Raw genomic sequence first — 15,457 nt, 5'->3', positions numbered from 1 at the left:
TTAATATATACAGCCCTCGGAATTAGGGTCGGCATTCGCCAATGCTGACCTAACTTTTATTTTTTTTATTTTTTATTTATTCTGATTTACTCCCAACAAGGCGGCAAGAATCACTATTAAGTTGTGAGTTACTAGAAAAAAATTATAGAGCAAGAAAACAGTTGACAGAACACTTAAAAAGTTGAAGGTTGTATGAGTCAGAAAAACATGAAGATTGGAGAGAGTTCCAAAAGTTGAAGTGCAAGGAAAAAGCTAGAAGAATAAAAGTTTTTAGAGCATGCAGGGACTGGTACAGTAAAAGAATGAGACTTAGATGAATGACAAGTCAAGCAAGAATGACTTTTTATTGATGGAACTAGAGATGAAAGCTCCTTTGAGCAGCGACCATGATAGTATTTGTAGAAAAGAGAAAGATACAACTTTACGATGATGGGAAAGAAGCTCAAGCTTAGCAGATAGACCGTGCCCAACTTTGTTTACAATGCGTTTTCGGACCTTGTTTAGAAGAGAAAGAGCATCATTAAAAAAACCAGCCCAAGTATGACAGCAGTACTCCATACAGGGACGAATAAGAGATTTGTAGAGGTAGAGGAGAGCGAAAATGGTGAGCACGATAAAGAGAAGCAATCTTAACAGATGCTAATTTAGCAATCGATTGTATATATGGTTTCCATGAAAGGTCAGTAGTAAATGATAATCCAAGAAGACATAAAGAAGAGAACTCAGTGAGAGGATTGTGGTTCATTATTATAGGAATGTCCATAGTACTGCGATAGTTGCTGGCAGTAAATAACTGAGTTTTGTTGGAGTTAAAATTTACAAGCCACTATGAGTCCCAGTCTGTCACAGAAGTGAGAACAGATTCAAGATTGGCTACTTATTCTAAGCGATCGAAAAGTGAAGGCTTTTTGTCAAGACAGGAGTATAAAGTTGAGTCATCAGCAAAAAGAGCTACTTTAGATGTCAGGTTGTCAGGAATATCATTGATGTAGATAAAGAACAAAATAGGACCAAGGATAGAACCTTGAGGTACCTCAGAAGTTACTGGAAATAAAGAAGAGTGTTGACTTTCAAGGATGACTTTAATAAAGGAGTTAGAAAGAAACAAATTGATCATCTCAAAAACTTTCATCTAATGCATGATAAAATCTTTCAGTCACAGCAGTTAGCAAGTCAGTCGTAGAGCAAGAGGATCAAAAACCATATTAATTGTGTGACAGCAAGTTATTTGACTCAAGATAGGGTGTGAGAAATTTGTTATTCAATGATTCAAAGACCTTGCTAATAACAGAAAGAAGACAGATTGGACAATAATTGAGTTTTTGAAAATTGGAACAAATATGTTATACTAAAATTGCTGCTGACCAAGAAATGCTGACCCAGAACTGCTGACCTAGAAGTGTTTTAGGTCGGCAAAAAATTGTCAACCTTGTTTCTATGTTTCATGGTTAAACCTTTGTATCAAATTTTTTTTGCTGACCTGTCGACCTCCTACAGATAATGGTTGGTCAAAATATTGCCAACCCCATTTTTCCTAATTCCTAGAGCTGTATATATATATATATATATATATATATATATATATATATATATATATATATATATATATATATATATATATATATATATATATATATACACACATAAATAAGCTTTTAAGATGCCATTAGCTCATAGCTTGCCGTTCCCCGCTGACGCCTATATATATATATATATATATATATATATATATATATATATATATATATATATATATATATATATATATATATATATATATATATATAGGCGTCAGCAGGAACAGATATATATTATATATATATATATATATATATATATATATATATATATATATATATATGTATATATATATGTATATATGTGTATATATATAAAAATACACACACACTTACATATGATACCTGTATTATTTTATATACACATAGTTGCTGCAGTTATGTTGGTCGGCGTGGAGGCAAACAGTTCTTGTCTCTTGGTACAGGATGTATACGTTTTGGTATAATAACCCATGAACTTGGACATGTAATTGGATTTTGGCATGAGCAAAATCGTCCAGATCGTTCTATATATATTGATGTTATTTATGAAAATATGGATAGTTCAAAGTCATTTAATTTTGACCCAAGAAATCTTAATGAAGTGAAAACATTTGATCAGGTTAGACTTTTATTCTATAAATATACATATATAAATATATATTTTTAAATTTATAAATATATATATATATATATATATATATATATATATATATATATATATATATATATATATATATATATATATATATATATATATATATATATATATATTTATATATATATATTATATATATATATATATATATATATATATATATATATATATATGCACTTACTTCTGCAGGCTCTAATACATTTTGCACCTTTGGTTTTTAAAACTTCAATCTAGACAGTTTTTTAAATAAAGTATGTCATGGTTTGTAGATTTGGGGTCCTAATATCAATGAAATACCCTATGGAAACCCTTTTAAAGGGTGATAGTGCATGTCATATGGAACACAAAATGAGTGGTTTGAAAATCCTGGATTAAAATCCAACAGACTTATTTAGCTTTGAATGTTTTACTACGAAATACCTATGAGTAGCCCAAAAAGTTTGTTGAAAAAAATTTTTTTTGCATTTTTTTTTACAAAACACAACATATTAGCCTGTAAAATTCAAACCAATATTCTTTAATTAATTTATTTTCTAAGTGAGTTTGTTTTCAAGTTCTGTTACAACCTTGGATTTACATTAATGGATTACGGAAAAAAGGCATGTTCTGAAGAAAATTTTCTTTTCTAAAAAAAATTAAATTCTCTTGCTGTTGTAGTCAATGACACATTTTAAAAGCTGACTGGCATAATCTGGGTGCAATGGATCTCTCTTAAATCTCTCCCAGTGAGATTTGAAGTTGGAATGTAGAGCTTCTGTTGCCTGCTCACTAAAGAAGCCGAGTCCAATTTGTTTCATCTTGATGAACTGTGGCACGTAGTAAAACACTGCATGCACTTTGGGAGTCACAGGAATAGGAAGGTTGGTGTAGCTAAATTTGAACTGTTCAATCTTGGATTCATAGTCAGGGTCCAGGCTTTTTCCAAAGCACAAAGTGGCCACTCTCTTGAATAGTGTGAATGTTTGAATGAAGCCAAGAGCTGGACTGAAACCTTCTTTTTCTGAAAGCTGTTTAAGCTTATCCAGACCTCTTAGAAGCTCCATGCAATCGTTCCCATTGAAATGCCCCCCATAATAAGGCTGGATAGGGATTTGAAGTGATGGAGGCTATTCCTAGGCCCTTGGCCACAGGTCGCAAAGATTTTTAAAGATGTGGTTCACAACTCCAAGTAATAAGTGGAACTCCATTGGTGGAATAGCCTCAAGGACAAACTTTTCATCTTGAAATTCAATCAAAGGTACATGAATGACATTTTTGAATTCCTTCGATTTTCTTGAATCTCCTCCTGCCTGGATGTATTCAGAATGCTGTCTTCTGATCTCACCAAAAGTCCGAAGTTGTCCACAATTTTCAAGACCTGGAGATGCAGCATCACACCAACAACAAGGGTGTTTGCTACTGTGAGACTGAATGCCACAAAGAATGTTGGCCAGCTTTAGGTCACAAGAGACAACCAAAGAACCTGTTTGGCATTTTTCTTTGACTTGAATGAGATTGAAAATGGCCTTCACATTCTGGTAACTCTCAGGAGTGTTTTGTGACAGTGCTATCAGCATCTGCTGCTTAACACTCGTTTTTTTGGTTGATGCTGGTGCCATCAGCTTGATTGTCTTCTGTACTGAGCTGTGTGGAGGAGTCTCCTCTTCTTCCAACACAATGTGAGTGAAGCTCACTTTCAGAAATGATCCACCACCATCAATCGAGTTTTAAAATGGAAGATTCTGATGCTTTCTCAGTGATGTTTTCGTGATGCTCTGAAAACATCACTGAGATTGCTGAGGCTCTGGCAGTGCACAACTTGACAAGTTTGACCATTCTCTGCCAATCTGATGTTGCTGACCATGAACTGATCATTAAGTTTCTGGCTGGCTAGAGCAAACTTCAAAGGAAAACTTGGCTCCACCAATCTAATTGGGCTGATTTGATTTAGTGCTGAACCTAGTTTTCGCATGCCATTGTTTGAAAGTCCTGTATTTTGCTGAATTTGAACCATATTTTCTGTTGTGAGTGGTTCTTTGAATAGCTTTTGAGCCGATGACGGACCTTTAAAAACAATAAAATAACATCCATTAGGAAAAAAAATGTTTATTCTTGCAATGAGAATGATTTAAAGTAAAATTAGGTTGATGAAATAAAATTGATGCAGGGTAATTAATTAAGAGATGAATTTTCAATAAAAGCAGTTGCAATTAGCATTTTAATTAATATAAAAGCATTCTTGTTTCTTTTTCTCATAATTAATTATTACAGGTCATAAATTAAATGTTTGTGAATCAACATTTTGAGTGCCTTTAATTTAGCATAATGATACTATGATAATTAACTAGACAATAGAAGTAATTACCTCTCCTCAATGGCAAAAGTTTTCCACAAGGCTGACTGAGTCTAATAGTTCCATTTGGAGATGCGCTTTTGGATGCTAAGACTGCTGCAGCCACTTGCTCTGCACCTACGGATCATCTGTATCCGTAGGTGCAGAGCAAGTGTGAGTTGTGAACAAGTAGCAGTTGTGAAGAAGTCCTCAGCCAATAATTGACAAGCACTTTGTGCAGCGCTTTTCAGAACTCTGAGAAGTTTGCTTTAGAATTTTTTCCTCGGATTATTTGACTTTGTCAAAAGGATGCTTCTCCTTTCCTTTGATCTTGGCAATTTGGCATAAAAGGCACTCACAAACTGACGAAACTCCGGTTGTAGGTTTGATAGATATTGACTTGAAGTCAAAAAGTTTAGGCACATGATTGATTTTTCCAGCACAAAGTTTTCCAATTTGAGATCTGCATGAAACACAAGTAGCCAAAGGCACTCTTTTTGCAAAATCACTGAAATCTATGTCTGTTTGAATCAGTTGAAGAATTTTCAACTTATAGTTTTCAGTCAACTCTTGATCACCCTTTTTCATGCATATAACACAAACAGATTTTCTGCAATCTTCATGAGTTTTTGCAAATGTAGGCATCTTTAAATTTATTTAAAAAGCACTCACTGTGTTTACATTTTGCTTTCTCCTTTGAATAATTACTGCCATTTCCCGAAGAAATTATTGGCCGGTAATTTTTTAACCGAGGGGCAAAGTTCGAACTTGAGAATTTATCTTGATACATCAGAACAGCAATAAGATGCATATTTGGATAAAAGCTTTTAAAATAAAAAAGTTTTGTTTTTATGCATTACATTTTATATTATATATATTGTTTAAACAAAGCATGTCTTGTAGCATTTTAAGCACTTAAATAGATCGCATTATGGTATGCAAAAGCTTATAAACTTCTTGACCAAAATTATGCTTTGGATGTTAATGAGGGATTTCAAAACCCTTTATTTTGGGCTTCCATAGGCATGCACTATCACCCCTTAAAAGGATTTTCATAGGGTATTTGATTGATATTAGGACCCCAAATCTACAAACCGTGAGGTAAAAAAGAATAATGAAAAAAATCACTTTTATATAGCAGGGTTTTTTTCTCATAGGTTTATGACTTTCATTCAATTATGCACTATGGGAATAATTTTTTTACAAAAAATGGCGGTAAAACTATTCTGAGTAAGGCTCCAGAAAATGCTGAAACTAATGAAATTGGAATGTCTTATTTTAAATATAAAGGTCCTGTTTTAAGTCCTCAAGATATTTTGGAAACAAATCTTTTATATAGATGTACTAAGATAACAGGTAAACTTTATTATTCAAGGCACATTTCAACAGTCAAACATTAAATATTTTCTGGTCTAAATCTTAGAATGTCTGATTGAGTATCATTAAAGTCATTGGCCATTTTAACCAATAAAATGTCTGACAACTTTGCTATTTAATTAGATTATTTAAGATTTTAATCAAACAATGTATAATTAATTAAACAAATCAGTGTTAAGTTAAAAACAGTGTCTCTAAGACTTTCTTTTTGGCTTATTAAACAAAGATTTTTTGTTTGTCACAAAAATATATACACAATTTTTCTTTAGAGTGTGGTGGAACAATTTTTGCAACCAGTGGTTCGTTTGCATCATATCCTAATAGATACCAACAAGAAACAAATAAAGATTGTGTCTGGATTATTACAACAGCAATAAAATTTAATAGTCGTTCTTCGCTTACTGTAATTTTTAATGATTTTAGTGTTGGAAAACCTAGCCATGATCAAACAGGTTATTGTGAAGACGATTATTTAGAAGTACGCGAAGGAAAAGGTTTTTTGTCTCCTTTTATTATAAGATATTGTGGACAACGGAAACCTGCACCAATTACAACTCTTGCTGGAAGTTTATACATTCGACTTCATATATCTGGGAAAAATTTAAAAAGTTATACAGAAAATATTGGTTTCAATGTTAGCTTTAAAACTGACAGTGAGTTCGAGTTGATGTTTCAATAAAATAGTTTTTTTGTATATTTACTAATAACTAATTATACACAGCTTATCTTTTTTAAAAATTTTTCGAAAAAATTATTAACAATAAGTAAAAGCTGTAATTAAACTTTACCTTTTATATCTTTTTTATTTTTTTTTTAATTTTAATTTATTTAATGAAATTGTTTTAATGATTATCTTTAATTTGGCACAACATTGCTTTAGTCTCTTGCAAACTGTAGCTTTGGTAATGACATTAAAAACTAGATAAAAGTAAAACTAGATTAGTAAAAGTTTTTTGAACATTAAAGATCAGTAAAAGAATGCAACCTAGTAATGGTAATTGTAAAAAAAGAGATAAAAAGATAAAGAGAGAAATAGAAGTTATGATGATGGGACAGAGGCTCAAGCTTTGCAGCTAGAGCTAATCCAACTGCATTTAAAATTCATTTTTGGATACTGTCTAAAAGAGAAAGTGTATAATTAGAAGTACCAGCCCAAATTTGACTGGGACCTAATACTTCACCCACCTCACAGCCCTGATTGTTCACCATCAGTCTACCATCTGTTTCATTCATTACAAAATTCTTTAGCTGGAAAAATATTTACATCAGACGAACAAGTTAAAACATACCTGGAAGAACCTTTTGCTTCAAAAGATCAGAAATTTAATGAATCAGCATCATAAAAGTACAGGAAAGATAGCAACTCATAATAGAACAAAAATGTCAATATATTAGAGATTAAAGTTACTTTTTTATAAGAGGTTAGTAGTAAATGACAATCCAAATCAAACAGGAGTATAGTATTGAATTATAGAGTAGGTATGGAAAATGTTAAGGTCAGAACAATAGATTCCAACAATTCCAGAGTTTTTTAAAATTGGAACAACATGCCATTTTATACCAGACAAGAAAACAAGATTTAATTAAGTACTTATTAAGTAGTTTAGATAGTATTGAAGAGCATTCTGGAGAACAATATTGTAAGATTGTGGTAGGAATGTTGTCAAAACTACAAACTATAAAAGTCAAAAATAACTTAAGCAATGTAAGGTTGAGTGGTTTGAATGTCTAGAAATGGATTAATCTGCTTCTCTGAGGTGTCAGGTATAGTTCTATAGGTTCTAGATCAAAATATGGTTCTATAGGTTCTAGATATGAATAAAAGGAAATGTTTTTTGCAACTAGTTTTGCCTTATTTTTGAAAGCAATAAGATCAGACATGAGATCCATTTATGAGAGATGGAATGTCAGACTTGTTTTTGTTATTGACACCATTAAAGATTTTCCTGAGTCTCGAGAACCTAACTACTGAAATGAAATATAAGATTTAGTAATTTGAGTAAAATGGACCTAAGCATGAAAAGGGTGGTTAAGTGATACTAAGCAAAAGAAGTGGTTAAGTTATACTAAGCAAAGTCTCATAAAGGAATAGCCAATGTGTTCTAACCTGATTTTACTACAAAAATACAAATTAATACTTAAGTCTATTCAGTAGTCATATGCTAAATAAATTTAGTATGTTACTACTGAAGTCAACGTGAGTCAAAGAATTGTAATTATCAACACTAATTTCAAAAGATGAAACAACCAAATTTAAACTAGTCTTACCAAGGGCAAGTCTTAAAAAGAGCATGTCTTACAAAGAGCAGGTCTTACAAAGAGCAGGTCTTACAAAGAGCAGGCCTTACAAAGAGCAGGTCTTGTAAATTTTGAATGAGGATTCTACAAATAAAAAGTTACTTTAAAATATTTCTCAAAGATTTAATCAATTTAGTGGTAATGACGGTTTTTAATTTTTTTAAAATTAAAGTCATGGTTTAAATTATTAAAAAGAACTTAAAGATATTACTTGAAACTCAATAAGCTATGCATTTGCTTCTTTTCTGCTACTCAAATTTGTAACAAAACGCTTCTTATGCGATTTTGACAATACACACTATAAGCATTTTTGTTTCAATTAATACTACTAAGTACTAAATACTAGAATGCTTTATCAAGATTTTTATTATAAAAGGTTTTTGTTAACAAATATTTATTTCTACTTTTAAATTGTTTTTGTTTAGCATGTTCACAACTTATAAAACAGTTTCCTGCAATAATTCACTCACCACAGTTTCCTTTTGGCTATCAATTAAATACTGATTGTGTATGGAATGTTGAAGCTCAACCTGGTATGCAAACTGAAATTGAGTTTAGATTTTTCTCACTTAGAGAGCTTGACAATGAAGAAGGATGTTTGGATTATGTTGAAATTCATAAAGACCTTGGGACTGCAGAAAGTTTTGTAGGGAGATTTTGTGGTTCAAATAATCCTGGAAAGTTAGTAATTAATTCAGAGCGAGTAAAGATACATTTTCATGCATCTAATGTTGATCATCAAGGATGGTTTATGGGTTTTGAAGCTGAAATTGATCAATATGGTAAAAACTTTTGTTGTTTGATAGTTTTAGATCATTTATTTTAAATAAACTTAAGAAAATGTGGAAATTTTTAGTTTATTTCATCATTAATCTATAGAAATTTACTTCAAATTTTTTTATTCTACAGAAATTTACTTTAAATTTTATTAATCTGATCTATGAAGAACTTTTTTTTTGTGTGTGTAACTTTTAGACGTTGATGAATGTCAGTTAGGCTTGCATGAGTGTACTCAAGCCTGCTTAAACTACCCTGGTGGATATTTTTGTGGTTGTTATCAGGGTTATGATACAATTTATCATCGAAGTTCAAGAAAAGCACAATGTGTAGGTAAAACATGTTTTTTTAAGAGGGTAAAAATAGGAGGTAAAAAGATTTTTCATAATGAATTTATGCACATAAATCAATTTTCATATTAAATTTTAATTATTAAGACAAAGATGAGTGTAGTATAAACAATGGTGGGTGTTCACATAAATGTATAAATACTGATGGCAGCTTTGTTTGCGGATGTCCAAAAGGATTCACAATTAGTTTTAACAAAAGCCAATGCCAAGGTAGACATTTTTCTAGTTTTATTTTACTGGAGGTTTGTTTTTTTAAACAAAAAAAATTAATAATTTGTAAATAATTTATTTTTATGTTCATATTTAACATATTCATATATAAGTGAAAATATATGGTAAAAAAGAGCTCTCTTTGGCCCTTTTTTACCATACGCATAACCATAACCACACATATAACTCTCATAATGAAAGTAACACCAAGCTGGATGTTTTTAATTCAAATGTTGAAGTATGCTTTCCCTAAAAGAGTGCATTAAACTTACAACATACAAGTTTTTAAAATTACTCTGAGGATAATATTTTGACTTTTCATTTCTCTTATTTTCAGTTCTGCTTTAGTTTGGGCCAGGTTTCTTGTTAGCATACTTGATAGAAATGGATCCTTTAGCTATTCCAATACAATACTCATAAAGTTTATGCTGGTATTCAGATGACAAACAATGTTAGAATTCACATTTAACTTGGAATCATTGGAAACAAACTGAAACAGCTAAACAATTATCTACTTCAGTGTTAAAACTTGTATTATCAAGAACAATCACTTTTAAGCTTTTAATTCTACCATATTCAGTAGAACATTTAATGATGGTAAACTACCTTTACCATTTTCTATTATAATCTAGATCCAGAAAAATGATCTTTTTTACAAGTAAAAGTGGTGGTGTTGTTTCTCTTTGGTGGTTCAATACAAGTCTCCAGTGTCCCCATTACTCTTGTATTTCCTCATATGAACTAATGAATATTTGTTTTTTTCCTATCTACACTAATTACTTTTATTCCCATTTACATCTAATTGCAATGCAGCTGATGCTATTGCAGCTGTAGCAGCATCACTATTAATACAGCTGATGCTATTGCAGAGCTGTAGCAGCATTACTAACCTTATATCTTATTACAGTCTTGATCAACTAGGGAACTCAACACTAAAACTACCATCTGAATTGACTGATGTTGTTTAAAGATTTCTTTGTCTAGTTTGCTTTCTAGTAACCTCTTTTTTCTCTCTAATTCACTTTTTTGTAACCCCTGTTGCCTTTGCTTGATCCTCATTGCCACCAACTGCTAACTTCTTTTTGGTCTTATCTTTGATGTTTGATCCTTTCTTTCAAGAACTTTAAATTTTAGGCCCGTGACCTAAAATTTAACGTGGCAGTTTAAAATATGAGTGATTTGTCTTTTATAAGAAAAAGATTTAACTCTGTACTAAAGCTTTTGCAAATATTGTTCACAATTGATAAAAGTAGCAACAACTTTTTGTTCATTAACTCTTTCTTAATCTTGCAACTGTATTGAATAAGATTTTTGTAAGTTGCTAGATTGCTCACGGGTAAATCCAGTTAAAAACATGACATAAACTATTAATGTTGTTTAATACATAACTGCCCGATCGATTAAAAAAACTAGTGAATACTTAATATGCAATAAATAAAAAATTGGAAAATAGTTTTTTTTATCAAACCTAACGCTAAGTTTAAATTTGCCAATCGAACTTTGCAAGTCAAGTAATGTTTGTTAATCTTGGGTACCTAATTTTAACAAATTACTATTTGCTATTCACTATTTGTTTAATAAAAACACTATTTGCCAGAGATGAACCGTAAAGTGTTCTAGGTTTCTGTAACTGCCAATATCACTATGTTTATTATTAAAATCTGTCTGAAAGTGTAGTTTTATTTTTCAGACCTTAAGTGATTCCACTGTGAAATTTGCAAGTTTATCTTTTGTATTTCCTAAAAAGATTTACGTTTTTTTTGTCTTTTGCAGTAATTGATTAATATATCCACTATACATAAATCCCACATTGAACCAAGTGCTATCCCATACATGACAGTAGCCTAATATATATATTTATGGATGTATGTGTAGATATATATAGATTTAAATTTTATGTAAAAATATTACTGTTTATTTTAGATATCAATGAGTGTGTTAATAAACCATGCAACCAGATTTGCAAAAATAACATTGGTTCATATGAATGTTTTTGTTATGAGGGTTACATTTTACAAAGCAACAACAAAACTTGTAGCTGTATGTTTTATTCATTTTATAAGTTTCTTATTTTGCTTCTTACAATAATTTATTTTTATTAAATTAATTTTTATAGCATTGTCATTGTTTTACAAAATACAAACTTCAATACCGTTTGTATTTTGAAGAAAAACAATGCATACTTTATTTAGAATTTATTTAGATTCAATTTCAGATTTAAAATAAAGTTTTTTTAACATTTTATTAACCTAATTTTATTAACAGCACTTTCTGGTTGTCTTGGTTCTTTTACATCTTCTGTTGGAAGAATTACATCTCCTCAGGTACCATCTACTTATAAACTTCCTGTAGTATGTGTGTGGCAGGTACAAGGTGCACCTCATCTACAGTTAAAATTTGATATTGTTCTTGTTTCAAAAGAAAACAACGATTGTGGTAGTTATGTAACTTTTTATAAAAATGAAATGGAAAGGAGGCAGAAAACCTACTTAAAGAAAATTTGTATACAATCTGATATAACTGAAGCCTTTGTTATGTCAACGAGTTCTGCTATTATTGAATATGTGGGACAGGTATTTGAATTGCTTAATTATAACCACCAGTTATTAATGGTAATTATTACTTTTTATTAGTTTGACTAAATGCGGTAGTGGCGCTAAATGCGGTAGTGGTAAAGCGCTTGCTTCATAAGCAAAATGTTCCAAGTTTGATCCCCACCACGTTCCTGGTAGTACTGCACTTAACTGGTATCTCCGCGTAACGGCCTTGTTTGGCAAGGTTTGTGTCTTCAAGTTATAGAGTTAAGAGAGGGTTGTAACCATAATTAAAGTAGCCTCCTCAACTGTAGTGGCCTTCTTGGCCTTAGGGAAATGAATTAACATCAAAAAAAATGAGTTGTATCACCTATGTTCATAGTATTTTATATTTTTCAAAATTAATATAAATAAAGTTTATTGTGTTTTATATTTTTCCACATTAAAGGAAATAAGAAATAATCAATTTATAGTGTAGTATAAAAAGTTAAGTTAAAAAAAAATCCAAATGAAGATCTATACATCACATCTATACATCACATCTATACTTTAAATTTTTGAATAGAATTTTTATTGTACATACAAAATGTATATTTTACATGGAGCATTTTAGTATGTTTCATGTTGTTAACATTGTAGCATAGTCAATTAGTAGAGAAGAATTATTGACTTTGAGAAAAGAATAATGTTTGAAAGAAGCCACGTAGATACATGAATATTTGTTATATAATATTTACATTTGTTGATACAATGGTTAAAGATTGCTTCTGCTATTTCAAGGCAAATTACCTAAAGTAATTTGGTTATTTGCTTAAGCATTTGATCATAGCTGAATTGTTAGATGACATCAAAACGTTCATTTTTTGTAATTCAGGTGCAATTTACTTATGAAAAGTGATAAGACTTATAAATTATTTATTAAATGCATGACAAATTGTGACAGAAACAGGTGTGATTGCTAATTTACATACAATTCAGTGAGTTAATCATAATGCTTTTCACCTTTTACGAAAAAAACTTCAGCAAAAATCACCATTAACAACAAAAACATATAACACATGTTGTACTATTTTGTATCTACTAGAATGATTTAAGTTCAACAAAATGGTAAAAGTACCACTATTGGTTTTTTAAATTTGAGATGTTTTTTTATAGAAGACGTTTTTTTACAAATTATATAAATTTTTTCCAAAAGTGTCTTATAATTTTGTCGCACTGAAAAACATTTTTTTTAATGAAAAGCGAATTACTTTTATAATAAATTTCATTTCATTTACTATAAAAATTATTTTTTTAATGTAAATGTGAAGTAGTATTTTATAAATATTTTAAGGGTTTCTTATCATTTTGTTGCGCATTGTAGTAAATCAACAAAAACCTGAACCTATTAATTTGATATAAAAAAGAAAACTTTACTTTAAATGTGGAAATAATTTTTTGTTTGCTTCTAATTGTTTCCAAACCATTATAGTCTTTTATTTTTAGCCAATATTCAACTAATGTCAGATTTGAATTTCAGCTTATTATAAGTGATTATTTGTTTCAACTAACTAGTATGTATTTTCATAAGATTGAACATTCATTTACTGATATAGCCATAGGCACAGTGGAGTGTACATACATTGACTGTGGGTTTTAGCTTGTGCAGGCGCTCTGTTAATTAAAAGAAAACTCATTCAAAAATTTAAAATTTGAATCTCAAAAATATATGCTCCGAAATAAAGAAAGTTATTAAGTTTAGTAGTAGTTTATATTAATTGTAAAAGTGCAAAAGTTGTCTTTTGAAAATCAAAATATTACAATTTTTAACCTTCGATTTTAGAAACTTATGAATTAGGTTCAGTTGTAGATCATAAAAGTAATTGAAAATAATAGTCTTAACAAGCTCCAATTTTTATTAATTGTATCCAATAAGTTGCATTTAGTATATTTATTTGCACCTATAAATTGAATGAGTTACATCTAATATATTTAATTGCACATATAAATCGAATGAGTTGCATTTAATATATTTATACATGAGGTAATAAAACCGATGTCGATTATATCATAGTTATTAAATAGATAGTCTGGCCAGTTTAAGAGCACTTTTGTCTTATTGTTAGTGTTTTTTTAGAACCCAGCTTACCAATGAGTGCACATTTTTTGTAAACAAAGGCGCATTAAGAAAAATATTTTTTAAACATCTTTGCTTCCAACATGGCTGCAAGCAACCACTAATTAGAGTTACTGGACGAGAAAAGATGAAGGTTGTAGAGCAAGATAACAATTGACATATGACTGAAAGGATTTTAAATTATATGAATCAGGAAAGCAAGATGAAGGAAGCGAATTCTTAAGAACTGATGTTCAAGGAAAAAACCAGAGGAATACGAGCTTTTGGAGCACTTAAGAACAGTCACTGAAAAAAGATGAGACTTAATTGAATGAAGAGTGATATGAGAATGAATTTTAGTAGATGGCATAAGAGACGCTAGCTCTTTAGAGCAGTGCCCATTATAGTATTTGTAGAAAAGAGAAAGAGAAGCAACATTACAACAATGTGATAATAGTTGGAGGTTGGCTGCAAGAGCAGGTCCAACTATGTTTACAATGCATTTTTGCACCTTGTCTAAAAGAGAAAGGGCATCATTAGAAGATCTGCCTCAGATATGGCAACAGTATTCCATACAAGGCTGGATTTGAGATTTATAGAGATAGAGAATAGAATCCGGAGTAAGAAAGTGTTGCAGCTTGATAAAGAGATGCTACCTTAGCAGATGCTAATTTTGTAATGGATATATGGTTTCTAAGAAAGATCGAAAGTAAGAGTTAATCCTAGAAGATAAAGGGTAGATGGCTCATCAAGTACATTATTGTTCATAAATATAGGAAGATCTAAATTATTGTGATAACGATTGGCTGAAAAAAATTGAGTTTTATTTGAATTGAAGTTCATCAGCCACTTTGAGCCCCATGCTGTATCAGAAGTGAGATCCTTTTCAAGCTCAAATATCCCCTCCAAGCAATCAGAGAGTTTTGGCTTCATATCACGATAAAAATAAATGGTAGTATCATCAGCGAACAATGCCACCTTAGATGTGAGAATATCTGGAAGATCGTTGATGTAAATTAAAAAGAGGCCAATGATTGAACCTTGAGGAACCCCTGAAGTGACAGAATAAGAAGAAGAGTGCTGTCCATCGAGGACAACTTTTATACTACGATTGGAAAGTAAGGATTCAATATTCTTAAAGATGTTACCAGATACACCGTAAGAAGAAAGCTAATGGAGAAGACCAGCATGCCAAACTTTATCAAAAGCTTTAGAAATGTCAAGAGCGATGGCCTTTACCTCTCCACCTTTATATAATGCATGATAAAACCTATCGGTTATTATTGTTAGT

General features: G+C 30.7%; 1 protein-coding gene across 2 annotated transcripts in view; it reads left to right on the top strand.

Moving 5' to 3' along the window:
* The window catches only part of LOC136072064 (bone morphogenetic protein 1-like), a 50,720-nt gene that overhangs the window by 29,930 nt on the left and 5,333 nt on the right, over positions 1-15,457 (top strand). For both annotated transcript variants that reach the window (XM_065820175.1, XM_065820176.1), the window contains 8 exons: positions 1,947-2,178; positions 5,683-5,881; positions 6,172-6,555; positions 8,626-8,982; positions 9,176-9,310; positions 9,415-9,537; positions 11,461-11,577; positions 11,803-12,110. In XM_065820175.1, coding sequence (XP_065676247.1) covers positions 1,947-2,178; positions 5,683-5,881; positions 6,172-6,555; positions 8,626-8,982; positions 9,176-9,310; positions 9,415-9,537; positions 11,461-11,577; positions 11,803-12,110 — 1,855 coding nt within the window. The remainder of the gene's footprint in view (positions 1-1,946; positions 2,179-5,682; positions 5,882-6,171; positions 6,556-8,625; positions 8,983-9,175; positions 9,311-9,414; positions 9,538-11,460; positions 11,578-11,802; positions 12,111-15,457) is intronic.

This window comes from Hydra vulgaris, chromosome 15, assembly GCF_038396675.1.
Source record: "Hydra vulgaris chromosome 15, alternate assembly HydraT2T_AEP".
Classification (NCBI taxonomy): Eukaryota; Metazoa; Cnidaria; class Hydrozoa; order Anthoathecata; family Hydridae; genus Hydra; species Hydra vulgaris.
This window is presented reverse-complemented; position numbering and strand designations above follow the sequence as displayed.